The following is a 26,044-nucleotide window of genomic DNA, read 5'->3' as shown; positions in this document are numbered from 1 at the left end:
GCGACCTCATCTGAAGTACTGCATTCAATTCTGGTCTCCTTATCTCAAGAAAGATATAGTGGCGCTAGAAAAGGTTCACAGAAGAGCGACCAAGATGGTAAAGGGGATGGAACTCCTCTCATATGAGGAAAGACTAAAACGGTTAGGGCTCTTCAGCTTTGAAAAGAGATGGCTGAGGGGAGATATGATTGAAGTCTACAAAATCCTGAGTGGAGTAGAACAGGTACAAGGGGATTGATTTTTCACTCTGTCAAAAATTACAAAGACTAGGGGGACACTCGATGAAGTTACAGGGAAATACTTTTAAAACCAATAAGAGGAAATTTTTTTTCACTCAGAGAATAGTTAAGCTCTAGAACGTCTTGCCAGAGGATGTGGTAAGAGCGGATAGCGTAGCTGGTTTTAAGAAAGGTTTGGACAAGTTCCTGGAGGAAAAGTCCATAGTCTGTTATTGAGAAAGACATGGGGGAAGCCACTGCTTGCCCTGTATCGGTAGCATGGAATATTGTTACTCCTTGGGTTTTGGCCAGGTACTAGTGACCTAGATTGGCCATCGTGAGAATGGGCTACTGGGCTTGATGGACCATTGGTCTGACCCAGTAAGGCTATTCTTATGTTCTATTATGATAAAATTTCATATAAAATGCACACTGTGGCACTACATGTTCTTAGGCAAGTTGTTTAGCCCTTTATTACCTTAGGTATAAACTTTTATTGTAAGCCCTCAATGGACAGGAAAACACCTAATGTACTTGGATATAATTTACTTTGTACTACAAATAAAAAATGTGTAAGCTAAATGCAAAATCCCTTCCACGGCTACTAGGGCCTGGAATTCATTTATTTTGTGAGAATGAATAATTTGTTACTAGATGGAATGTGATCTTGAATAAATGCAATTTGGTCTGCATACATCAAAAAGCACAGTTACTTACCGTAACAGGTACAGCAGGTAGATATTCTCACAAATGGGTGACTTCATCCATGGAGACCCAGCATGGACAATGAAAAGTGTAGTAGTATCACTTTAAGCTTTAGCGAGTTTTTTAGACTGCCCGCACCACATATGCATGAGTGCCTTCCCGCCCGATACCAGCTCATGAGGTTGTCAGTTCAATGCCCAAGCGAAGAAGACAACTATGGGAGGTGGGTGGGTTGTGAGAATATCACCCATTTGTGAGAATATCTGCCTGCTGTCCCCGGATAACACCTGTTACGGTAAGTAACTGTGCTTTATCCTTAGACAAGCAGACAGCATATTCTCACAAATGTGACTCCCGAGCTTGAATAAAAGGGATGGAGACAGAGTTGGGTTCCAAGAACTCAGAAAAACTCGAGTTGCTCGTAAACTTAGACCTAATGTCTGATGCATGATTGAGGAGGCAAAGGAAGGAACCTAACGGACACATGAAGAAAGGAACCCTATGTTCCACTAGAGGTAAACGGAAAAATCTGATAGAACCTATGTGCATGGAGGTTAAAAGATAATAAACGATCTCCTAGAGTCAGCTGAATCTAAATATATGCGATGGATATGCTATAAAGATTCAAGAACCACATAAGAAAGGCTACTGGCTAATGCACCTATATGGAGAGCCGACCCAACGAACAGTTGAAATCAGTCCTATCCTTGAGTAGATACGAATGAAAAGGGAAAGGAATTTCATAATCAAATAAAAGCAGGATTTTCTTGAAAAGAATTATCATACAGAAGCCGATGCTATGGAACATAAAATCAGAACAACATAGTGACTTACTGAGAAGAAAAACAGCCTCCTGATAAAAATATTTGTAATAATATTATTATTCTGTAAGATCTCGCGAAAGCTGAAAAAGTAACGTAATAAGCCTTAAAATGAGAAAATCAGTAAAAACAGCAAGGAGAAGCATAGTATCAAAACAATATGCCAGTAAGATGAAACCCCTCAAAGATTTACATTATATTTGTGATTTTTATTCCGCCATTACCTTGCGGTTCAAGGCGGATTACAGAAGAGGATTTCTGGACATGTCCAGAGGTGTGTAGAGTGGGTTGCTTCAGAGGATTGAAATGTTTCATAAGGTGTTAGTTAGTCTTCATGGATTCCTTGAATAGCAGGGTTTTTATTTCTTTTCTGAAAGTTTTGTAGTCTGGAGTCGCGATTAGTAGATTGGAGAGTTGGTGGTCTAGTTTTGCTGCCTGTGTGGCTAGAAGTTTGATGTCTCTGGTTGGAGGGTATGTGAATAGTGTCTGGTTCTCCAGTGTCTGGTTGTGGTAGTTTGGATTAGGCGGTTGTTCAAATAGGCTGGGCTGTCACCATTTATGGATTTAAATAATAGACAGTAGAATTTAAATAGTATTCTTGCTTGAATTGGGAGCCAGTGTGAATCGAAGTATGCCTTGGTGATGTGGTTGTGTTTTCTTAGTGAATAGATTAGTCTCAGGGCTGTGTTTTGTACTGTTTGTAGTTGTTTTATCATTGTTGTGGAGCAGGGGAGATAGAGGATGTTGCAGTAGTCAAAGAGACCTAGGACTAGGGACTGGACCATGTGCTGGAATTGTTTTCTGTCGAAGAATTTTCAAACTTGCCTTAGGTTTCTCATGACCGCGAATGATTTCTGTATTGTTTTGTTGATTTGTGGTTGCATGGTGCAGCATCTGACTATCGTCATTACCAGAAGTTTTAGAGTAGGTTGAATGGGGTATGTGATTGAGTTTATTACTAGGTTTGTTATGGTTGGGGTTTTATTTTTTTTGAGAAGTATGAATTTTGTTTTGTCTGGGTTCAGTTTTACTTTGTGGTCTTTCATCTATGTTGTCACTGTTTTTAGAGTTCTGTGTAGTGGGTCTGTCATGGTGGGCATTGGCTGATTAAAAGGAAGGAGAATGGTGATGTCGTTTGCCTATTTTGCTCCCCAGACAAAAATGATTGACGTGATTAATAGTAAGCTGCTACCCTGCTTTTTTTTTTTCTTCTTCCAAATAATGCAAGTTTTACTGAGCAAACATTGTTGAATGCCCAAAAATCATATAAAGTCTGTAAGTTCACTGTGTTTAAAGATAATCTCATTCTACTTGGTACATAAACAGATAACAACAGGAAACAGCTTAGATATTAAGCAATCTATAAATATTTTAAATAAATCAATTCAAATTTGTGACATTTGAGAGCTGAGAAGCTGACTAGAACACATAGGCGAGATGCTGTTTTGTTGGTATTTAGGAATTCATATGTGTATCTGCCAAAAAAGGATGAATCTGAAATAGGTGGACTAGAAAAGCCATTTCGATGTTTATGTTTATCATCTGTCATGTTTCTGGTGTTCTGACTTGAAGCCTGGCATAAAGATTTTATTGCAAGTTGACAGTCAAGTATAGAGTCCATATTCCAATACTTGGATCTTTATTTTTAATTTTGTGGACTAAATAATGTATTATTATTTATTCTCCTTACATTACTGCTGTAAGTGGTGTTAGGTTTATTAATTTCTTTGGATTCTTATTGCAAATCTGTATTCAAGTATTGATGTGCTTGTTTAAAAAAATTTGAAAAATTGAATAAATAAATAATTTTAAAAGTATAAAGTCCATCATATGTGAAGTTCTGGCTTAAGTGTCATTCTAATCTGAGTTCCCTTCTATAGCACTAGTTCTGCTCCTTAGACTCCTACGTTCACTCTACTCAATAACACTGGCTGAAACATAATTCTCTCAAAATGCAAAATTATAGAGCTGTCTGCAGCATGGAAATATTTATATTACTATTATTGTTTATAGATATAATATATATTCCCTTACCTTTTTTGCTTGACAATACTCCTTTTCCATTACTTTTCCTAATACCCAAGGCCTTCTAGATGCACCTGTAACTATTAAAAAAAATACATTTTAAATTTATTATTTATATGGAGGTATACAATGTACCAGAAAATACTGTCCACTCATATTATTCAACAAAAATTGTCTACACTTTCAAAATATGGATTTATAATATTGTATATACTTTAAAAGACCATGTAAATATAGTCTCAACATGTCAGAAAACAGAAAAGAACATATAAAAACATCAATTGAACTGTTTGTTTATGCTTGTCCTGGGATAATACCCTCTATCTTGGAATTTCTAAAACATGATGGAGAGCCGTTAGCAACTAGGCTAGTATTGGGAGTTGATAGGATGGCACATATCACACCAGTCTTAAAGCAATTACACTGATTACTAGTTCTATTTCGGGTATAACAAAGTTTTTTCAGTGATCCATCAGACTGTTTACCATCAAACACCATAGTATTTTTGGCAAGTGGTGGCGCTCTATAAGCCTAATAGATCCTTACGATCTGAAAATCAGAGGCTATTAAATCCAATAGTGCAGGAAAATTATGCAGATACTATATCAATGACATTCTGCATTGTTGGTGTTAAGATGTGGAATGCTCTGGTGGGCCAATTGTGCCTGTGTGTAAACCAGTTTCAATTTAAGAAACAATTAAAAACTCAGTTTGTTACTGCATTTTTGTGAATTGCTAGCTGGCATTTGAAGAGAAGAAACTGTTTAACTATGACCGTTACTGTATTCTTGAGATTTATTAGCTGATATTTGAAGAAAATAAATTATTTAATTATACAGATTTTAAGATTTTAGTTTGCCTCTTATTTTATGCATGTTTTTATTGATGTAAAACCATTTAGTATTTTGTAAGTGGTATAAATAAATAAATAAATAATAATAAATTAACAGAGAAAAAATATATCTCAGAGATATTATTTAAGACCATATGCATCTTTTTAAAAGCTTCTTCTAGGATATTGTTTCCAAACTTGTAAAAGTTGGTTGACACTTACCATACTCACCTGGTTTAAGATCCAGTGCAGCAAGAGACTCTGAATGCAGGAAGTATAAAGTGGGACTAACAGTAAATAATACATAATTGTCATGACGTTCATCCAAGATAATAAGTACTAGATCTCCAACCTGAAAGCTGAAGAAAGCAAAATAACTGTTAATTGTACACATGAAGAACCTTATCCAATAAAATTTTTGATAACGGAACAAAATAAAAAAAAAGCCCAAGTGAAAAAGACCTCCTGTTTCATGTTCATATTTATGTCACACTATCAACATTACTTCTCAACTCCAATATCTAAACAAACTTTCAAGCTTTTAACTATACTATGGGGTATGCCTACTAAACAGCGCTAAGAAATGGGCTTAGCACTTTTCCTGCATGCTAGGTCCATTTCTAGCACACCCAGGATATAAGGCATTTTCTCTGTTTCTTTTATTTTTTTCAGGTCTTTCAATAATGGCTAGATTCACTAAGCAAACCGATTGTGTACCGATCGGTTTATGACCTCTTTGCGATCTGATTTCCCTCCGACCCGATTCACTAACCTGTGTACTGATCCGATTACGATCCGTGCATGCAAAGTAGGCATAGAAACATAGAAATAGACGGCAGATAAGGGCCCAAGGCCCATCCAATCTGCCCACCCTAATGTTCCTCCCCTACCTTTGCCCTGTGAATAGATCCCATGTGCCGATCCCATTTGGCCTTAAAATCAGGCACGCTGCTGGCCTCAATCACCTGTAGTGGAAGACTATTCCAGCAATCAACCACTCTTTCAGTGAAAAAGAATTTCCTGGTGTCACCTCGTAGTTTCCCTCCCCTGATTTTCAACGGATGCCCTCTTGTTGTCGTGGGACCCTTGAAAAAGAAGATATCTTCCTCCGCCTCGATTCGGCCCGTAAGATACTTGAACGTCTCGATCATGTCTCCCCTCTCTCTGCGCTCCTCGAGCGAGTATAGCTGTAATTTGTCAAGCCGTTTTTCGTACAGAAGATCCTTGAGTCCCGAGACCATCCGGGTGGCCATTCTTTGCACCGACTCCAGTCTCAGCACATCCTTGCGATAATGCGGCCTCCAGAATTGCACACAGTATTCCAGGTGGGGCCTCACCATGGATCTATACAATGGCATAATGACTTCCGCCTTACGACTGACGAAACCCCTTCGTATGCAGCCCATGATTTGTCTTGCCTTGGACAAAGCCTGCTCCACTTGATTGATAGACTTCATGTCCTCACTGACGATTACCCCCAAGTCTCGTTCTGCTACCGTTTTTGCTAGGATCTCGCCATTAAGGGTATAAGACTTGCATGGATTCTGGTTGCCCAGGTGCATAACTTTGCATTTTTTGGCATTGAAGTTGAGTTGCCATGTCCTAGACCATCGCTCCAGTAGGAGTAGGTCGTGCATCATGTTGTCGGGCATTGAATCTTCGTCTGTTGTGCATTTGCCCACTACATTACTCAGTTTGGCATCATCGGCGAATAATGTTATTTTACCTCGAAGCCCTTCTGCCAAGTCTCTTATAAAGATGTTGAATAGGATTGGGCCCAAGACTGAGCCCTGTGGTACTCCACTAATCACCTCTGTCATTTCGGAGGGGGTGCCGTTCACCACCACCCTTTGGAGCCTGCCTCCAAGCCAGCTCCCAACCCATTTCGTCAATGTGTCACCTAATCCTATAGAACTCATCTTGCTCAGTAACCTGCGGTGTGGTACGCTATCGAATGCTTTGCTAAAGTCCAGGTACACGATGTCCAGGGACTCCCCAATATCCAGCTTCCCTGTCACCCAGTCAAAGAAGCTGATCAGGTTGGATTGGCAGGATCTCCCCTTAGTAAATCCATGTTGTCGGGGATCCCGTAGATTCTCCTCATCCAGGATCTTATCTAATTGGCGTTTGATTAGAGTTTCCATTAGTTTGCTCACTATCGATGTTAGACTCACTGGTCTGTAGTTTGCTGTCTCCATCTTTGAGCCTTTCTTGTGGAGAGGAATGACGTTAGCCGTCCTCCAGTCCAACGGAACGCTGCCTGTACTAAGGGAGAGGTTGAAGAGCGCGGACAGTGGCTCCGCCAAGACATCACTCAGCTCCCTAAGCACCCTGGGATGCAGGTTGTCCGGCCCCATTGCCTTGCTAACCTTGAGCCTTGACAGCTCACCGTAGACACTGCTGGGCGTAAACTCAAAGTTACTAAACGGGTCAACTGAGCCAACCCTTGTCTGTAGCTGAGGGCCGAGCCCTGGTGCTTCTCGGGTGAAGACTGAGCAGAAGTATTCATTTAATAGTTGGGCTTTTTCCGAATCTTTTTCCACATAGTCTCCGTCTGGTTTCCTAAGACGTACAATCCCGCCTGAGTTTTTTCTTCTTTCACTGATATACCTGAAGAAGGATTTATCTCCCTTCTGGATGTTTTTTGCTAGAGACTCCTCTATGTGGAATTTAGCCTCCCTGACTGCTGTTTTGACGGCTTTTGATTTGGTTAGGTAGTCTGCTCTAGAGTCCTGCTTCCCCGATTGTTTGTAAGAGATGAATGCTTTTTTTCTTCTCCTTGATCAGGTCTGAGATCTCCGCAGTAAACCACTGTGGCTTATTGTTCCTTCGCCGTTTACTTACTGATTTTACATAGCGGTTTGTTGCTTCTTGTATGGTTGCTTTCAAAGCCGACCACATGTCTTCCACGTTATCGGTTTCTTCTTGGCTTTGTAGCGCCTGGTGAACGAAGTCTCCCATTTCTTTGAAATTTGTGTCCTTGAATTTGAGGACTTTGGTTAGTGTAGTAGATTTAGTGAAACCTTTCCTGATATTGAACCATACCATGTTGTGGTCACTGGAGGCCAATGTGTCGCCCACCGAGACCTCTGTGACACTTTCTCCATTGGTAAGTATCAGGTCCAGTATTGCCTGATCCCTTGTCGGTTCCAACACCAGTTGCCTGAGGCTTGCTCCTTTCATAGAGTTTAATAGCCTCCTGCTGCTGCCGGAAGCAGAGGTAAGTGTAACCCAATCCACATCGGGCATGTTGAAGTCACCTAGCAATACTGTGTCCCCACGCAAGGTGATATTTTCTATATCTTCGATTATTTCCATATCCAGGTCATCCTGTTGTCTTGGGGGTCTGTAGGCAGGGATGTGATTCACTAAACTTTTTTCTTTAACACCGACTGGGCTTGCCTATCAACAAGAAGTGACTGCTGGAGACCAGTCACTCATGTCCTTTCTGACTGTTCTGCCAGCCCTGAAATAAACCTGCTCTCTGCCGCCCCGACTCTTTCTCTGGCTCCCCAGCTCTCTGCCGCGACCTGCTCTCTGCCTCCCCCGACTCTCCTGCTCTCTGCCGCCCTTTCCTGCAGTGCGAGCCCGTGGCTTTAACCCGCTTTAAACCCGCGGGTTAAAACCACAAGCTCGCACTGCAGGGAAGGGTGGCAGACAGCAGGTGAGTCGGGTCCTTTGTTTGGTGGTTATATCATGGCTGTTAATGGTGGAAATGCAATTGGCATTCTCGAGAAAACTCTTCTGTTACTCCAACTTTGACAGTCTCACAGAGCCACTCAACTTCAAGCTCCTGTTGCTTCCGCAGGGGAGAATCAGATAAAGAGAAACTTCATCTGTTTTGTATTGGGTTATTCATGAAACCAGCACTTGCCCTTAAGTTCACATTTGAATAATCTGATCCTGGGGAACCGTTAGAGTGCTGCCTCTGTCTTCACATTACCAACTTGGACCCAGCTGGCCTTGTCCATTGGCTGTTCTGCTTCTGATTTTAGAGTTAAAATAAGCAGGGAGAGGGAGGAAATGTTTTGATCATTGAATTCTAGATAGGTGGCTCCCTGGCTCTTCGCCGTGACCTGCTCTCTGCCTCCCCCGACTCTCCTGCTGTCTGCCGTCCTTTCCTGCAGTGTGAGCCCGTGGGTTGAAACCATAGACTCACACTGCAGGGAAGGGCAGCAGAGAGCAGGTGAGTCGGGGCCAGTTCAAAAAAGTAAACAAAAAACAGACAGCAAACACATGCGCAGACCATCTACAGCAGGGATCTGAAAGTCCCTCCTTGAGGGCCGCAATTCAGTCGGGTTTTCAGGATTTCCCCAATGAATATGCATTGAAAGCAATGCATTCACATAGAGCTCATGCATATTCATTGGGAAAATTCTGAAAACCAGACTGGATTGTGGCCCTCAAGGAGGGACTTTGAGATCCCTGATCTACAGGCAAAGTAGATGGTCTGCGCATGTGTCGGGATCGCTACCTAGTGATCTGTGTCGGCGGAAGGGGGCATGCCTCCGATCGCCCCCATTAGAATATTCTGACTTCCAGAATCGATCGGCCCTGCCTAGATCGGAAACAGATCGGTCACAATGGGGCAGGTTAGTGAATTGGGCTCAGTGTTTGCATTAGCACACATTATCTGAAAAAAAAAAAAAATTAACCAGGGAACTCTTACTGCCTCTTATTTAGGAGGTGTTAATTCTCACGTGTTAAGCTAGTGTTAACCAGATATAGCGTGCTAATGTGGATATGCTATCTGGTTAACAACTATGCCCCCAGCAAGAATAAAGCAGAAAATAAATAATGTGCTCTTAGCATGCAATAAACGGTTGCTACTACAAAATGTTTTAACGTATCTTGTGGTTTAAGCATTTTCAAGCACATTAAACATGCATAGGGATTATTACTCTTTAGAAAACAAACCCCAATGTCAAGTTTATTAATATTTTTAAGACAAAATATCTGTATGACGATTTTTATAATATATTGTGGATATTGCAAGGCTTTGTTTATTTTTTCTTCATCCACTATTTTCCCCTCTGTTGCACATCCCTTACCCCTAATGCAGTGGCTCTCAACCACTGTGTGTGTCAACAATAGCTGTGCTTTTCTTAACAACTGTGGGCTAGATGCACTTAAAATGGTTGTTAAGACTGTGCGGGTTGCTGTGGGCCGATTTTTTTGGCCAATTTCTAAACAGTGATTGATTTTTCAAGTTTCAAGTTTATTTAGTCTTGATATATTGCTTTTAATCGCAAAGCAGTTTACAGTTGCAAAAAAAATTTCAATAAATTAAAATATAACATGGGAAACAATAGATAAATTACACAGACAAAACATTACATAAATTACATAGACAAAACATGAGACAGAAGGGAAAAGGATGGAATACATTGCGTTAAAATAAAAAGAGAGGGAAGTGGGAAGAACGAGAGGGAAACTGGGAGTATCTTTTTTTTTCAAAATCTTTATTCATTTCAAAAATCAACATCAAATGCAACATATCAAAAAATTTACAAATAAAGCAGCACTTAGTTCCATCAATTGATATAATTACATATCCCATTCCCCCCACCCACCCTTTCATACAGTATAAAGACAATCAAGAGTAATACAAATGACCAAGATAAAACTGGGAGTATCTGATATCTAGCAATCATCTGAGTCTCATGAGCGATTAGTCCTGGGGATAGATCTCAAATGTGTTGCTAAAGAGATCGGTTTTGAGGCTAGATGTCCATTTAAATGAGTTTTGCGGAGGGCAGTCTTAATCCCATCTGATCGCTCACTTAGAAACTGAGTGGCAGGGGAAGCCTCAAAGCAGCCTTCTGCCACTCAGCTGTTGGGACTTTTTTCTTTTTAGTGGTACAGATGTGCGTGTGTGACATATGCACAATATCTGTCCCCATTAAAAAAAAGCGAGCCCCACCCCCAGACGAACCCCCGGAACCAAAATAGAGGCAGGAGGGATGACCACTCCCTCCTGCCGCTGCGAACCCTCCCCCCTCCCGCTGAGCTGAATCCCCCTTGCAGGACCCCCCTCCCAGCATCAATAAAAATTGGCAGGAGGGATGCCCACTCCATCCCACTGCCATGATCCCCTCTCACCAAATTGACACCCTCTGCAGGATCCCCCCGTTCCCTCCCCTTCCCCATTTTATAAAAAATTGGCAGGATGCCCATTTCCTCCTGCCACCAGATGCCTCCACCTCCGAACCCCCCCATCTCCAAACCTTTCCCACATCTCTAAATTACGATGACAGCAAGAGGGATGCCCAGTCTCTCCTGCTTGCAGGCCCTTTACTCTAAAATGGCGGGCCTTCCCCTTCCCAGAGAGGGGCCTAAGGCATTTAAGCCCATCCAAGGCCCTTCCAAAGTTACAGACATTAAGACTGAAATTGGCATAGGTGGAGACCTAGCTTCAAGAAAATCAAAGAAATGGCTGCATTCAAACATTTAATCATCAAGATTACTTTACTAGAAGAAAATTAGACAGATGTTTCTTTGATTGCAGTAACCTACTTCCTGATGCAGTCAGATTTGGTAAAACATAATGCTATGTTGGAGGCTGATCTGATGTACCATGTGATTTTCTTTCAACTTTAAGATAAGTGTGGCTCTTGAATATTGGAAATTGAAATTGAAGTGTTCTATGTTTTATTCAGAAAACAGTTTAAAAGCGTAATTGATGATGATTTATAAAAAATTTAGAGGACTGATGATGAATTGGTGATGACCCTAAGCTATTATGAATGGATCCTATTTTGAATGAAACCTAACTGAAGGTCCTATTTGATTAAGTTTATTAAGTATTTTAGTGTTGGGCTCCAAGAATATATTGTTAACATTGAAGCACAAACTTTTGTATTTACTGACTCTAACCAATTTAAGAATTTTCTTGAAGCCAGGTCTCTATCTATACCAATTTCAGTCTCAATGCCTGTTTCTATAGTAACTTGTATTTTCTCATTCAGTATAACAGCCGATTAGTTTAAATCAAGTTTCCTGGATTTTCCTTATGTATTAGTTAAGAATCTCCTGCAATTTCTAATTTTTTCTAAAGCTTCTCCCTGCTTTAGGGCAGAAGAAGACAAGCAAAACTATCTGGTGATAGAAAAAAAGTATCACAAATGAACCGAGTGTTTCAACGTCAAGTTTGGCAAGATAAAGAACGATATCTCAAAAATATCTGTCTGAAAATTGAACATGCAAATGGAAAACCCAGATTAGCTTTTCAAGATTTAATGGCCTCTTTTACAAAGACGCGCGGCAACAGCCCCGAAGCCCTTTAAATTTCTATCGGCTTCTGGGCTGTTAGTACAGCGCAGCCGCTAGTGCAGCTTTGTAAAAGAGACCGTTAAGAGATTGTGGAAGAAATTCCAACCTCGACTGGGGTTGCTTAAAGATGTCAATGGAATGATATTGAATGATCCAGAAAGCATTAAAAAGAGATGGAACGAATATACAGAAAATTTATATAAACAAGGTAATGAGGATAACATTGGGGAAACTAAACTGGAAACTGAAACCAAGGATGAACCAGATATTTTAAAAGAAGAAGTCATAGCAGCGATTAAAGCTTTATAAAAAAACAAGTCACCTGGTATCAATGGTATTCCAATTGAATTAATCAAAGGCTCACTCTTAAGTACTTATATAGAAACAGGAGATCAGCTTGCTGTGAACATTTGGAGCAGTTTCTATTGCATTTGAATAAACTACCTAGATGTGAACAATACTTCTCAAGGGCTTCTATAACAAAACCCTTCTGTGCAGATGCCCACACACACTGTATATATTAAAATATTATAGTAGTACTTAGAGACGTGTATATTCATAGAAATTGTATACCACTTTGCTATATTTGTTGTATGAAAAGCAGTAGAGCAAATATCAAATAAAATAACCCAAACTAAACTATTTGGGAGATTCAAGAAATTTATCTCTTCTTTAGAACATACACAGGGTGAGGCAAAAAAAAGCAACACCCTAGAGTTTTTTGCCATTTTCTCAGCACTCACTTTGAATTTCAATGAGAAATTTTACGTACTTATTAATCCTCATACTTATGTATTATTATTAAACAACTTTTAATTATCTTAAGCTATGTTGATGTTACTGACTTTTCAGCATTACCATGTAGCGATTTTTGCATTCAAATGATACAATTAACAATATATCAGAATTTAACAATACAGTATATCAGAATTTTGCAGTCACTGTGAATGCTCAATATGTCCACCTCCAGCTTGTCCGCTTGAATTGGACTTACTTGGTTTTAACCCCATCCTTTTGTTTATACCTTTATATCTTACTTTTCTTTAATCATTGTAGTTCTCCCCTTTTTTCCATTCATATCCGTTTGTCCAGTCATGTATGTTATTGTTTTGTCTAATTGTGTATATTTTATTTTGTTAAAGTTATGTTAAATTGTATTATCTGTTTTTAATCCTTTTTTAAAAAATGTATAACCACCTTGAAATAAATGATAAGGTGGTATATATATTTTAATAAACTTGAAACTTAACATGGGCCTTCAGTTGCTTTGTGAAGTTCTTTTCATAAGAACATAAGAATTGCCTTACTAGGACAGACCTGTATCCTGTTTCCAACAGTAGTTAGTCCAGGTCCCAAGTAACTAACTAGATTCCAAGTACGAGTAGTAAAACAGATTTTATGCTGCTTATCTTAGGAATAAGTAGTGGGTTTCCTCAAGCCATCTCAATAATGGCTTATGGACTTCTCTTTTAGGAAATTATCCAAACCTTTTTAAAATCCTGCTAAGCTAACTGATTTCACCACATTCTCCATTCACATTCAAGCAGCCGTTCCCCCCCCACACACACACTTACCTCTTGAAATGTTCACCGGCGCAAGCAGCATCTTCTATCTCCTGCTTGTACCGGCCTCAGCTCCCTTCTGACCACATCCTGGACCTGTGACCAGGACATGACATTAGAACGGAGTCGAGTCAGGCACCAGCAGGAGGTAAAAGATGCTGCTCGCACCGGCGGACATTTCAAGAGGTATGTGGGGGAAGCAGAGAGGAGGAGAGGCTGTCCAAGATCATCTGCAGTGCTTCCTTGAGTTTGGAGATTGTTTGCAGCTTTGGGTGAAGCTTGTGATAGGTTTCCAACATTGCTCCCCAGACTAAAGTCTATGTCAGTTTGACGTGATTAATAGTAAAATGCTACCCTGCTTTTTTTTTTTATTTTTCCTTCTTCCAAATAATGCAAGTTTTACAGAGCAAACATTGTTGAATGCGCAAAAATCACTGGGTGGTCACATTATAAAGTCACTGTGTTTAAAGATAATCTCATTTTACTTGGTACATAAACAGATAACAAATAAAGCTATAAAATTTCACATTAAAATTCAAGCAGTTGCTGGGTTACTTTTTTTTTAACTCACCCTGTATGTAATTTTAATATACTTTTTTTTTTAATGTTTCCTTTCTTCTCCTGCTTTTAGTATCTATATTATGTCTTTCTTCTAGACTTCCCCCAGCTTCTCTCCATTTTGGCTTTCCCGTTCTTATCATTTTATACACTCATTTTACACTTTTTTCCTCCTGTAAACTTTTTCATGCTTTGCATATTCCCTATAGATTTTACCTTTTGCTGTCATTACATTGTTCTGTAACAGGGGTGCCCACACTTTTTTGGCTTGCAAGCTACTTTTAAAATGACCAAGTCAAAATGATCTACCAACAATAAAAATACTAAACATATACCCCCTCTTTTACTAAGGTGCGCGCTTAGTGCTAATGCGCCCATTATATTCTATGGATGTGTTAGCATTTAGCGTGTGCTAAATCAGCTAGTGCACCTTAGTAAAAGACCCCCCCATATTTATTTATATATATACCAAGTGCACCTCTTCTGTCCTCCAGACCTCGTTCCATTCCACAACCAACATCTCTCTTTGTCTCTCCAGAAGTCCAACTTTTCTTCCTCTCTCCTCCACCCCTACTGGCAACATGTCTCCCTCCTCTGTTCTGATCTTGCATCTCTCTGTTCTTCCTCAGGGTCTCTCCAACCTCTGTCTCTTCTGTCTGCACCTCCCATAGTCCAACATCTGCCCCCCCTCTCTTCTGCCTCCCCTTTGTTTCAGGTTTCTCCCTCTCTCTATCTTCTTTCTGCTAACAGTTTGAGTCCTCCCATCTTTGGTCCAGGTCTTTGTCTCTCTCACTCTCTTTGTCTTCCCGCTCCCCAGGGCCTGGCATCTCTCTCTCCTCGGTTCAAAGTGTTTCCCCTCTCTAACCCCTCTAGTAGTCCAGGATCTGCCTTGTCTTCCACCTCCCTTTTGGTTCAAGGCTGTTTTCCCACCCCTCCTCAAGGTCCTTTTGTCTCTTCCTCCCCCCGATCCAGCATCTCTAAGGCAATCCCCCCTCCCACCAGGGTCCTCCCGATGGGCACAATTTTACCCTGACGTGCGGAGCCTTACCTCCGCTGCTTCCCTGCACACAGTGACTGTCAGGTCAGTTCTCACCTCCATTGTTCCCTCTGGGCCTACCACAGTTGAAAGTTAATTACGGCAGCCTGCAGAGCAAACGTAGCAGGCTGCCATTGGCTTCTGTAGAATGTTCCTTCTGCCGCGGTCCCGCACCTCCTCTGATGTTGGGGGCGGGACCATGGCAGAAAGAATGTGCTACAGAGGCTGACAGCAGCCTGCTACGTTCACTCTGCAGGCTGCCGTAATTACAGTATTTTTAAAGGTGAGAAAGTAACTGGGGTAATGCTAGAGAGAACACTGGCTCTGCGAACTACCAGCGATGCCTTTACGATCGACCGGTAGATTGCGATCAACGTTTTGGGCACCCCTGTTCTATAACATCAGCAGTTCAGTGAAAACAATTTTCCAATCAGCTAGCATCATGGTAACAGAGGATTAGCAAAATGGGGGGAAGGCAGTCTGGTAACATTCTAATATAAAAGGTCAGGCTTGAACTCTTTTATTTTGCTTTCCAGCAGTATTTCTTTACATTCTCTGCTCTATGACTGCTGGATGCTTTTGTTCCACTAGCAGAAAGGTATGTGTACAAAATACTTCAGATTATTCCTAACTGAAAAATTACCGATGTTAACTTAAAGGCATCCAGTTTCCCTTAATTGTAACTATTTTACTTTTAAGTAGCTCTGATGTACTAAGTTAATATAAATATTTTTACAATTGAACTATTTTTGTAAGCAATTAATAACAAGATCACATATACTTACTCTCTGATGGCTATTTTTTCGGAATGCCTTGACGACACTGAAGACATACTTTGAGACATCTAAAAAGAATTATAAATAAAAACAAATGTTAAGATATTCTTGCACTCTTTTTGTAAATACAAATATAGAAGTACAATAATTCATAAAAGTGATAAAAAGCATATAAATGGCAATTCTATAACCTAGGTGCTTACATTTATGTGTGCACTTATACATGTGAATGCTAGTATAGCGCCTAAGTGCTATGCTGCAAATACCCACTTCACTTAGATACTAAATATATGCAAAGAGGGAGGTGTACACAAGGGGAGCATGGGAAAACATAAGTATTACATGTGCCTCTGTTGGCAGAAGTGTGTCTACATGCTAGGTAGAGAATGTCACTCACAGCTCAACAAGTCACTTACTTATATAGGATTTCTTTATGTTTAGCCATCTGACCGACAGGAAGAACTCCAGTTCTGGAATTTAGAAATATCTGAGGCAGAATTAGGCAAATCATACGGATTCCTGTGAAGATTAACAGAAAGAAGATTATTCAAGTAATAACCTAATATTTTCGTTCTGTTACATCTACACAGGAGTCCGTACATTAGGTGATGTACCACAGCAATGGTTGACATCTAGGGTGGGACAGAGGATCCTGCCCGCAAGATGGATGACCCAAAAACGGCATCCTCTCGAGCTGCCACAGCCATTTTGCAAAACCTTGTAAAGGTATGGAAAGAAGACCAAGTAGATACTCTACAAATCTCTATGGGAGGAACTGCCCAAGACTCCGCCAATGAAGATGCAACACTTCTGGTTGAATGCGCCTTCAGAGAAACGGACAACTGCTTGCCACAGGTGAAGTATGCCGACAAAATGGCCATGCAAATCCATCAGGCTATAGAGGCCTTGGATGCTGGTCTGCCCTGTCTGGTTAGCATAAACAGATAGTCTGAAAACCAAAATTCATTGGTCTTTTCCAGGTAGTGAAGTAAAACCCTTTGCACATTCAGTTTCTGTAAAACCCTCTCCTGCTTATTCAAGACCATGGGTTGAAAGCAAGCAGATAAACCTCTTGGTTGACGTGGAAATCTGGTACAACCTTCAGCAGGAAGGAAGGAGCAAGATGTAGAGTTACTTCAGCCTCTGTGATCCTAAGGAAGGACTCTCTGCAGGAAAGAGCCTGCAATTCTTATATTTGCCTTGATGAGAAGATCACCACTAAGAACACCGTCTTCACCGTGAGATCCAAGATGGAAGCCTCTCACAGTGGCTCATACAGAGGTTTAGTGAGACCATTTAGAATGATGTTAAGAGTCCAGGATAGAAAAGGTTGATGTAGCGGAGGCTGCAACTGGAGCATACCTCTTAGGAATCTGGTAACAACTGGATAAGCTGCCAGCAAAAGTTTACCTCTTTGCACCCTGAAGCAGCAGAGGCCTGCCACTTGAAGCTTGAGGATTGCCACTGCTAGTCCTTTTTCCAGACTGGCCTGCAGAAAGACAAGGATGACCGGACTGGGAGCCTATTGCGGCTCTACTTGAACCCTTTCAAAGCAAAGTTAAAAAGTCTTCCAAGCCTTGGCACAGGATGCCCGGAGCAGAATAGCAATAACTACATCCAAATAGCTCTTGTGAACTAGGGCTTTGTGCTTAAGATCCACATCATAAGACCAAAGTGCTCTGGATTCTCCATGGAATTGGTCCCTGATTGAGAAGCCCCAGATGAACCGGGAGCTGGAGACCCCTGTCCTTTTCAAAATGCATTAGATCCACATACCACGATTGGCGAGGCCAATCTGGGGCACCTAGAATAATGAGTCATGATTCTGCAGATGACCCGGCTCACCATGGTATAAGGCAGAAAGCTATAAAGGAGTCCCTTGTTGGGCCAGGGCTGAACTAACATGTCCAACACTAAGCTATCTAGCTATTCTCTTTGAATGAAGAAATGGTTCACTTTCAAGATTTTGGCAGAAGCCATCAAATCCAGGACTGGTCTGCCCCAGCAATGTACAATGAGTTTGAACGCCCACTGAGAGAGACCATTCCCCTGGGTCTAGAGAATGCTGGCTGAGAAAATCAGCCTGAACATTTTCCACTCTAGCTATGTGAGCTGCGGAGAGCGCTTGTAGATGGGTTTCCACCCACTGGAAAAGCATCTGAGTCTCCAGATGTAAGGAAGCACTTCTGGTGCCTCCCTGTCCACATATGCTACTGCTGTGGCATTGTCGGAGAACACTCTTACTTCTTTTCCTTCCAGGACTGTTTCCAGAGTTTTCAATGCTAGCCAAATGGCTTAGAGCTCCAGACGGTTTATGGACCACCCCTTCTGATGGCGAGTCTACTGGCCCTGAACTGAGTGATCCCTGCAGTGGGCTCCGTAGCTGAACAGGCTGGCATCAGTCGTGAAAGTCACCCATGACATGAATCAAGAGAGGCATTCCCTTTGACAAGGAGTCTCCTTGGAGCCACCAGTACAAGCTGTTCCTCAAGGACCCTGTCCAAGGGAGCTGCATCTGAAGAGAATGATACTGAGGGGACCACTGAGACAGAAGAGCATCCTGGAGAGGTCACATATGTACCCTGGCCCAGGGAACAACCTCCAGGGAGGCTGCCATCGAGCCCTGAACCTGAAGGTAATGCCAGGCAGTAGGAATCGGCATCGCTAAGAACTCTAAAATTTGCTTCCTGAATTTCTGTTTGTGTAGATTGAGAAGAACGACGTGGCCCTTTGCTGTGTTGAAGCAAATCCTCAGACATTCCAAATTCTGGGTTGGTTCTAGATGGCTCTTCTTGAAATTGACTATCCAGCCCAACCACTGTAGCAGATCCACCACCTGTCACACAGCCTGCTCGCACTGCAGCTTGGATGGAGCTCTGATAAGCCAATTGTCCAGATAGAGGTGAAACCAGATCCCCATTCTTCGGAGATGAGCTGCAACCACCACCATTACCTTGGTGAATGTGCAGAGGGTTGGTGCCAACCTGAATTGGAGAACCACAAACTGGAAATGTTCCTTAAGTACATAAAACCTCAGATATATCCTGTTGCCTGGAAAAATGGTGATGTACAGGTATGCCTCTGTCAGATGTAAAGAAGCAAGAACCTCCCCCAGAGCCACCACTGCAATGACTGAATGTGCTGTTTCCATGTAGAAAACGTGGGATCCTTAGAGACACATTGATAGCCTTGAGATTTAAAATCTACTTCTAGTCTTCTCTGCCTTTCTTGGGCACAATGAAGTATATGGAGTATATCTTCTGCAGCCCGATTCTTCTTCGGGTACTGGTTCTAAGGCCTCTTTTTCTAGCCAGCTGGCAGGAGAATCTAGAAACAAATCTGCTAAAGGACAATAAAACTTGATTCTGTGGCCCTCTCGGATGAGGTGTAACATCCACTGATCTGAGGAAATCTGTTCCCACTCCCTGCAAAATACAGTCAGCCTCCCCCCAATGTGCAGAAGGTCGGCTGCCAGCCTGACGTCATTGGGACTTTTTGGAGGTCGGGTTGATGTAAGACCCTGAGGGTTGCTGATGTCTGGAATTGCTAAATCATTGTTTGTAGCCCTGAAAAGACCCCTGAGTGAAGGAACTCGCGCTATATTGGTGAGAACAGCATAAGGAACGAAAATTACCTCTAATTCCTCCGGTGGGGACGGGTGGCAGGTCTGCTCTCTGGCAGAGATTTAGGGTGGCGATTCTTCACGCTGGCCATAAGGTCATCTAGCCTTTACTCAAAAGCATTTGCCCATTGAAGGGCTGTCTACTTAAAGTTGCCTTGAAGGCAGAATTGCCTGCCCACTGCCGATTCAGAGCATCCTGATCCAGGCTAAGAATGTACATGCTGACACCTTACTCATGACCCTGATATCATCATACAGGGTGTCCACTATGTAATCCACCCCTTCCAGCACCAGCTGGAGACAGACATCCTCCTCCTTAGAGGGACTCTATCTCAGTCTGTTGCGACTGCCACTTTGATTACCAAAGCCAGCTCTTCAAACTGTCTCTTTAGAACCATGTTCACCTTGTGATCTTGAGCATCCTTTAACATCACTCCTCCCTCACTTGGGAGAGCCATGTGTTTGGTGACCTGAGCCACTGCAGAATCCACTTTCGGCTTATTAATCAGCTGCTGGAACTCCAGCACCAACAGGGTGAGCCTGGACATAGCCTTTGCCACCTTGAGGGAGTCCTCTGGCATCTTCCACTGCTCAGTAACGAAGGCAGTGATGTCTGGATGCATGGGAAAAAAGGAGGAGGTCTGAGCATTGGAGCCACTCATTACAGTACACTGGGAAGTGGAATGATGAGCCTCCAGCTTCAGTTCCTTGGTTGTATCTGCTATAAAATGGTGGACAGAAACGGACTGGAACAGCCAGCGTACCAAAGGATGGTAACCCTGGCTGAATGTCAGAAATGCATCTTGTCTGCCGGACCTTAACAATGAACTGGAGTCCTCCAAGAGAGCTTCCAAGACCTGGGACAATAAAGGCATGGCATCTGATCTCCAAATTTGTCAGTCTGGTTCTGAGTGGCCGCTGAGATTAGAAGGGGCTGGCTTCAGTGGAGAGGGCTCATGAAGCAGAGACGCTCCCTGGACTAATATTAGTGTATTTTCCAGCTGCACAGTACCGTATTTTCACATAGATAACGCGCACCCGTGTAAAACGCGCACACGGGTATAGCGCGCAAAAAACACACATTTATGTACAGAAATTTTTATATACCGCGCACACCCGTATACCGCGCATGCTGCCCGACTCTCCCGTCGCCGCCTGACTCTCCTTTCGCCCGCCCCGACTCTCCTCTGGCCACCCCGACTCTCCTTTCGCCCGCCCGACTCTCCTCTCCCCCTTCACCCCCCCAGGACCGCTCGCACCCCCAACCCGAAGGACCGCTCGCACGCACTCCCACCCGCACCCGCACCCCCACCCTGAAGGACCGCTCGCACCCCCACAGCCTCCTGACCCCCCCCATCATGTAGAAGCTCCTACCGGTGTCCTGCTGCTTCCTCTTAGCGGTCCCGACTCCCCGACACGATCGGGGCAAGAGGGAGCTCAAGCCCTCTTGCCCCAGCCAACCGCGGCACCCCCGACACGATCGGGGCAAGAGGGAGCTCAAGCCCTCTTGCCCCAGCCAACCGCGGCACCCCCGACACGATCGGGGCAAGAGGGAGCTCAAGCCCTCTTGCCCCCCTGACTCCCCGACAATATCGGGCCAGGAGGGAGCCCAAGGCCTCCTGGCTCTTGCGAACCCCCCCCCGCTAGTTGTTCGGGCCAGGAGGGAGCCCAAACCCTCCTGGCCACGGCGACCCCCTACCCCCACCCCCCACTACATTACGGGCAGGAGGGATCCCAGGCCTTCCTGCCCTCGACGCAAACCCCCCTCCCCCCAACGACCGCCCCCCCCCAAGAACCTCCGCCCGCCCCCCCCAGCCGACCCGCGACCCCCCTGGCCGACCCCCATGACCCCCCCACCCCCCTTCCCCGTATCTTTGGTAGTTGGCCGGACAGACGGGAGCCAAACCCGCCTGTCCGGTAGGCAGCCAACGAAGGAATGAGGCCGGATTGGCCCATCCGTCCTAAAGCTCCGCCTACTGGTGGGGCCTAAGGCGCGTGGGCCAATCAGAATAGGCCCTGGAGCCTTAGGTCCCACCTGGGGGCGCGGCCTGAGGCACATGGTCGGGTTGGGCCCATGTGCCTCAGGCCGCGCCCCCAGGTGGGACCTAAGGCTCCAGGGCCTATTCTGATTGGCCCACGCGCCTTAGGCCCCACCAGTAGGCGGAGCTTTAGGACGGATGGGCCAATCCGGCCTCATTCCTTCGTTGGCTGCCTGCCGGACAGGCGGGTTTGGCTCCCGTCTGTCCGGCCAACTACCAAAGGTACGGGGAAGGGGGGTGGGGGGGTCGTGGGGGTCGGCCAGGGGGGTCGCGGGTCGGCTGGGGGGGCGGTCGGAGGTTCTTGGGGGGGGCGGTCGTTGGGGGGGGGGGGGGTTTGCGTCGAGGGCAGGAGGGCCTGGGATCCCTCCTGCCCGTAATGTAGTGCGGGGTGGGGTTAGGGGGTCGCCGTGGCCAGGAGGGTTTGGGCTCCCTTCTGGCCCGATATTGTCGGGAAGTCGGCGGTCCTTCGGGGTGGGGGTGCGAGTGGTCCTGCCGGGGGGGGGGGGATGTATCGGACGTCGGGGAGTCGGCCGGGCAAGAGGGCTTGGGCTCCCTCTTGCTCCGATCGTGGATGCGGGTGCGGGTGGGAGCGCGTGCGAGCGGTCGTTCGGGGTGGGGGTGCGAGCGGTCCTGCTGGTGGGGTGAATCGGGCGTCGGGCGGGGTGGGAACTATGTTTAAAAACTTTTGTATACCGCGCTCACGCATATAACGCGCGAGGGGTATGCGCGGTAGGTAAAAACGCGTATAACGCGCGCGTTATATGCGTGAAAATACGGTACTCCTGGGCCCATTAAAAAATCTTTGCACATGAGATTTACAAATAGCAGAGAAAAGCCCTGTGCAAATGAGATAAAGGAGCCCTGCAGGACCTTGGACTGGGTTTTTGTGGGTTTCATAGACTCTATGCATCAGCGCTTTGCGCCTTTGATGAATTCAGGATCCAGACAGGACTTCCCCCCCTTTTCTTGGACATACAGTGGTTCTCCAGCCCTGGAGGACATAGATGGGGGCTAAGCTTGATGCTCCTGCCCCTGTCACGTGCACCACAGCACATGGATGCCCCTCTGCCAGCCATCTTGCATAAATGTGACATGAAATGGTGTCCAAACACCTGAAGAGTCCATCCCTGTCGATTTCAGTATAAACTGAGGGGTTTTGAGGCAGATAGAGGCTTCAGAAAAAATAGTTTAAAATCTAAGATGGCCACCGCCAGAAAAATCACGCCAAAAACAGTCTGTGGATAATTTTTAGAATAAAACCCTTCACTGAAATAGAAGTTATGGGGGTGGGGGACCTGAACCCTGATCCAAGAAACCCTCAAAAATGAAATTTTTTGACACCCCCTCCCTCCCTCCGATTTTCCCATAGGAAAATCTGGGGCTGTACTTACAGTTATGTAAAAGTGCCTGCCTGTCAGCTTTCCCTAAAGCCTGTGAAAATGGAAAGAACTTTTTGCCTCAGAAATTCAAATAAATGGCTTCAAACCAGGAAATATTTGAGCTGTCAGTTGGTCTGACCCTGTCTGAGACCTCCACTACCAAAGAACCTTGGAATGTGACTGGGTGGGGGTATGGACAAATACACATCTGGTTCACTGATACCCCAAGGTTTGTTACACACAGCAGTCTGGCTCCACAGGTCTACCCAGGTTCTGTGTAGCCAGACTGTAACTCACAGTCTGGCTACACAGAACCTACGTCCTTCCCAGGCAGATAACCCCAGGGGATCTCAGGGTACCAAAGCCTCAAAAACGAAACTTGTGCAGAAAAAAAACTTAAACGAAACTTAACACTCAAAAAATAAGAAAAACTAAATAGAGCAGATCAGAAACACCTCTGGACAGTTCGCTTGCAGAAGGAAAAGCTGAAGGGGCCACTCCACACCACTGGGAATGAGGGAGGTACAAAAAGCTGTGAGTGACACACTTCTGTAAATCTGATTGCTGGCTGGGGTTTGATCTCCTAACGTAAGGACTAGAGAGTTGCGCGGGGACAGAAATCCCACCCATCCCCGCCAAAGTCTCACCCGTCCCCACCCGTCCCCGTGAGGAATCCCACCCGTCCCCGTGAGGAATCCCTCCTTCCCCACCCGTCCCCGCGAGGAATCCCCTCCGTCCCCGCCCGTCCCCGTGAGGAATCCCCTCCGTCCCCGCCCGTCCCTATAAACTTCTGAAATAGTTATTTCATTTAATTATGCTACTGAATTAAAGGCTCTGGTAGAAACCCATTTACAAATAAGCAAAAAGACATTATTAATTTGGAAATATTAATTGGGAAGAATACATACTTTGTAAACGGGTTTCTACCAGAGCCTCTTTTTTTATAAATTTTTATCAACACAACTAATATACTACTTTATCCTGAAGCAAAAAAAAGAAAAAAAAAGAAATAGAATTATTTTCCTACCTTTGTTGCCTGGTTTCTGCTTTCCTCATGTTCTCATTCAGTTCCTTCCATCCACTGTCTCTCTTCCTTCTGCGTCTTCCATTTGCTCTGTTACTGTGCCTCTCCCTTTCTCCCCCCTTCCAAATTGGTCTGACACCCATCTTCTTCCCTCCGCTCCCCCCATAGTCTGGCATCTCTGTCTTCTTCCCTGCCAGCGTCTTCTCCCCACTCTTTCTTCCCCATTTCCTTTCAGCGTCTTTCTCCCCCCCATCTTCCCCATGTCCTGTCAGCGTCCTTCTCCCCCCTCTGACTTCCCCATGTCCTTTCAGTGTCCTTTTCCCCCCTCTGTTTTCCCCATGTCCTTTCAGTGTCCTTCTCTCCCCCCTCTGTCTTCCCCATGTCCTTTCAGTGTCCTTCTTCCCCCTCTGTCTTCCACATGTCCTTTCAGTGTCCTTCTCCCCCCTCTGTCTTCCCCATGTCCTTTCAGCGTCCTTCTCCCTCTCTGTTTTCCCCATGGCCTTTCAGCGTCCTTCTCCACTCCCCCCCGTCTTCCCAATGGCCTTTCAGCGTCCTTCTCCACCCCCCCGTCTTCCCCATGTCCTTTCAGCGTCCTTCTCCCCCCCCATCTTTCTCATGTGCTTTCAGCGTCCTTCCCCCCCGTCTTCCCCCATGTCCTGTCAGCGTCCTTCTCCCCCTTCTGTCTTCCACAAATGCTTTCAGTATCTTTCCCCCCCCCCGTCTTCCCCATGGCCTTTCAGCGTCCTTCTCCACCCCTTTGTCTTCCCCAGTGCTTTCAGCGTCCTTCTCCCCCCTCCTTCTCTCCCGCCCCGGGTGCAGCACAGCCGGCCAGGTCCCCTTACTTTTGTGGCGCTTCCCCGACCGACCGACAACAGCCCTGGTCCGACAAACCTCCCTGCCCTTAACCGCAAATCTAAATTATCTTCTTACAGCTGCTGTAAGAAGGTAATTTAGATTTGCGGTTAAGGGCAGGGAGGTTTGTCGGACCAGGGCTGTTGTCGGTCGGTCGGGGAAGCGCCACAAAAGTAAGGGGACCTGGCCGGCTGTGCTGCACCCGGGGCAGGGTGGACCGCCCCCCTCCCTTGGTAGCCACTCGAGCCGCGTGGCTACTCCTCCTTACCTACCCTGCCTGCAGCACAGAGCCGAACGGAAGTCTTCCCGACATCAGCGCTGACGTTGGGAAGACTTCCGTTCGGCTCTGTGCTGCAAGCAGAGCAGGTAGGGAGAAAAGCCGCGCAACTTAGTACATCCAGCCCCGCAGGAACCCCGCGACCCTCAGAGGCATCCCCATGGGATTCCCGCGACCCTAGGGGGCGTCCCCACGGGATCCCCGTGACCCGAAGGGGGAACCCGCGGGTCCCGCGTGATTCCCGTCGTCCCCGTGCAGCTCTCTAGTAAGGACTCCTGTGTAGATGTAACAGACATTTCTGTTATAAAATTATTCAGAAAACAGAAGGAAAAATTTGAGAATGGCTATGAATGCAAGATGCATTCCTTATACATGATTCTATAAAACCAGGCACACTCTATTTAGCTGCATGAAAAAAAACATTATCTAGAGAAGTTTCATCCTAATGGATAAGAATGGAGAACCATTAAACATTTCATTCATGATTAATGATAAATTCAGAGCATATACTAACTACATGGAAACTTGCACTTTTTGGGAAAATTCTGTATAGGATGCTAGTCTCAGCAGCTGCCATCGCAGACTGGCATCCTGAACAGAATTGCGTCTGCCCTAACAGACAGACACCTAACCCCACCTAACCACCATGATTCTCTAACCGGTGCTCATGTCACAGGCACCAGTTAGAGAATCACGCTTGATCCCTTGCCATCAGCTGATTATGGCAAGGAAATCTCCCTGCCGCAATCAGCTGAGCGGCCGTGATTGGAACACCCCCATCCCCCGCAGTCAGCTAGCATGAGGGATGCCACTCCCTCCCGCCGGAAGTCCCGAAATCCCCCAGTAGGAAGGATGAAAACTCTCTCCTGCCTCCACCCCCCCTTGCAACTGCCCAACCCCTCCATCTGATGACACCCCCCCACAGACTCTGCCATGGCACCCCCCTATATCTTTCAAGATGAAAGTCCGGCCTGAGGGATACATACACCCTTCGGCTGGCAGGCCCACCCCACCACAATGGCAGCCTTCCCCTTCCTGGTGCATTC

General features: G+C 44.9%; 1 protein-coding gene across 6 annotated transcripts in view; it reads right to left on the bottom strand.

The window, feature by feature from the left end:
- RB1CC1 (RB1 inducible coiled-coil 1) overlaps positions 1-26,044 on the bottom strand; it is a 325,791-nt gene that overhangs the window by 7,552 nt on the left and 292,195 nt on the right. For 4 of the 6 annotated variants that reach the window (XM_033933671.1, XM_033933674.1, XM_033933672.1 and 1 more), the window contains 3 exons: positions 15,815-15,873; positions 4,824-4,960; positions 3,779-3,849 (listed from right to left, as the gene is read on the bottom strand). In XM_033933671.1, the coding sequence (XP_033789562.1) occupies positions 3,779-3,849; positions 4,824-4,960; positions 15,815-15,873 (267 nt within the window). The remainder of the gene's footprint in view (positions 1-3,778; positions 3,850-4,823; positions 4,961-15,814; positions 15,874-26,044) is intronic. The other 2 variants (XM_033933675.1, XM_033933676.1) reach the window with 2 other exon arrangements.

The sequence above is a fragment of the Geotrypetes seraphini genome, chromosome 2 (assembly GCF_902459505.1).
Source record: "Geotrypetes seraphini chromosome 2, aGeoSer1.1, whole genome shotgun sequence".
Classification (NCBI taxonomy): domain Eukaryota; kingdom Metazoa; phylum Chordata; class Amphibia; order Gymnophiona; family Dermophiidae; genus Geotrypetes; species Geotrypetes seraphini.
Note: the sequence above shows the minus strand (reverse complement) of the source record. Positions and strands in the feature narration are given on the sequence as shown.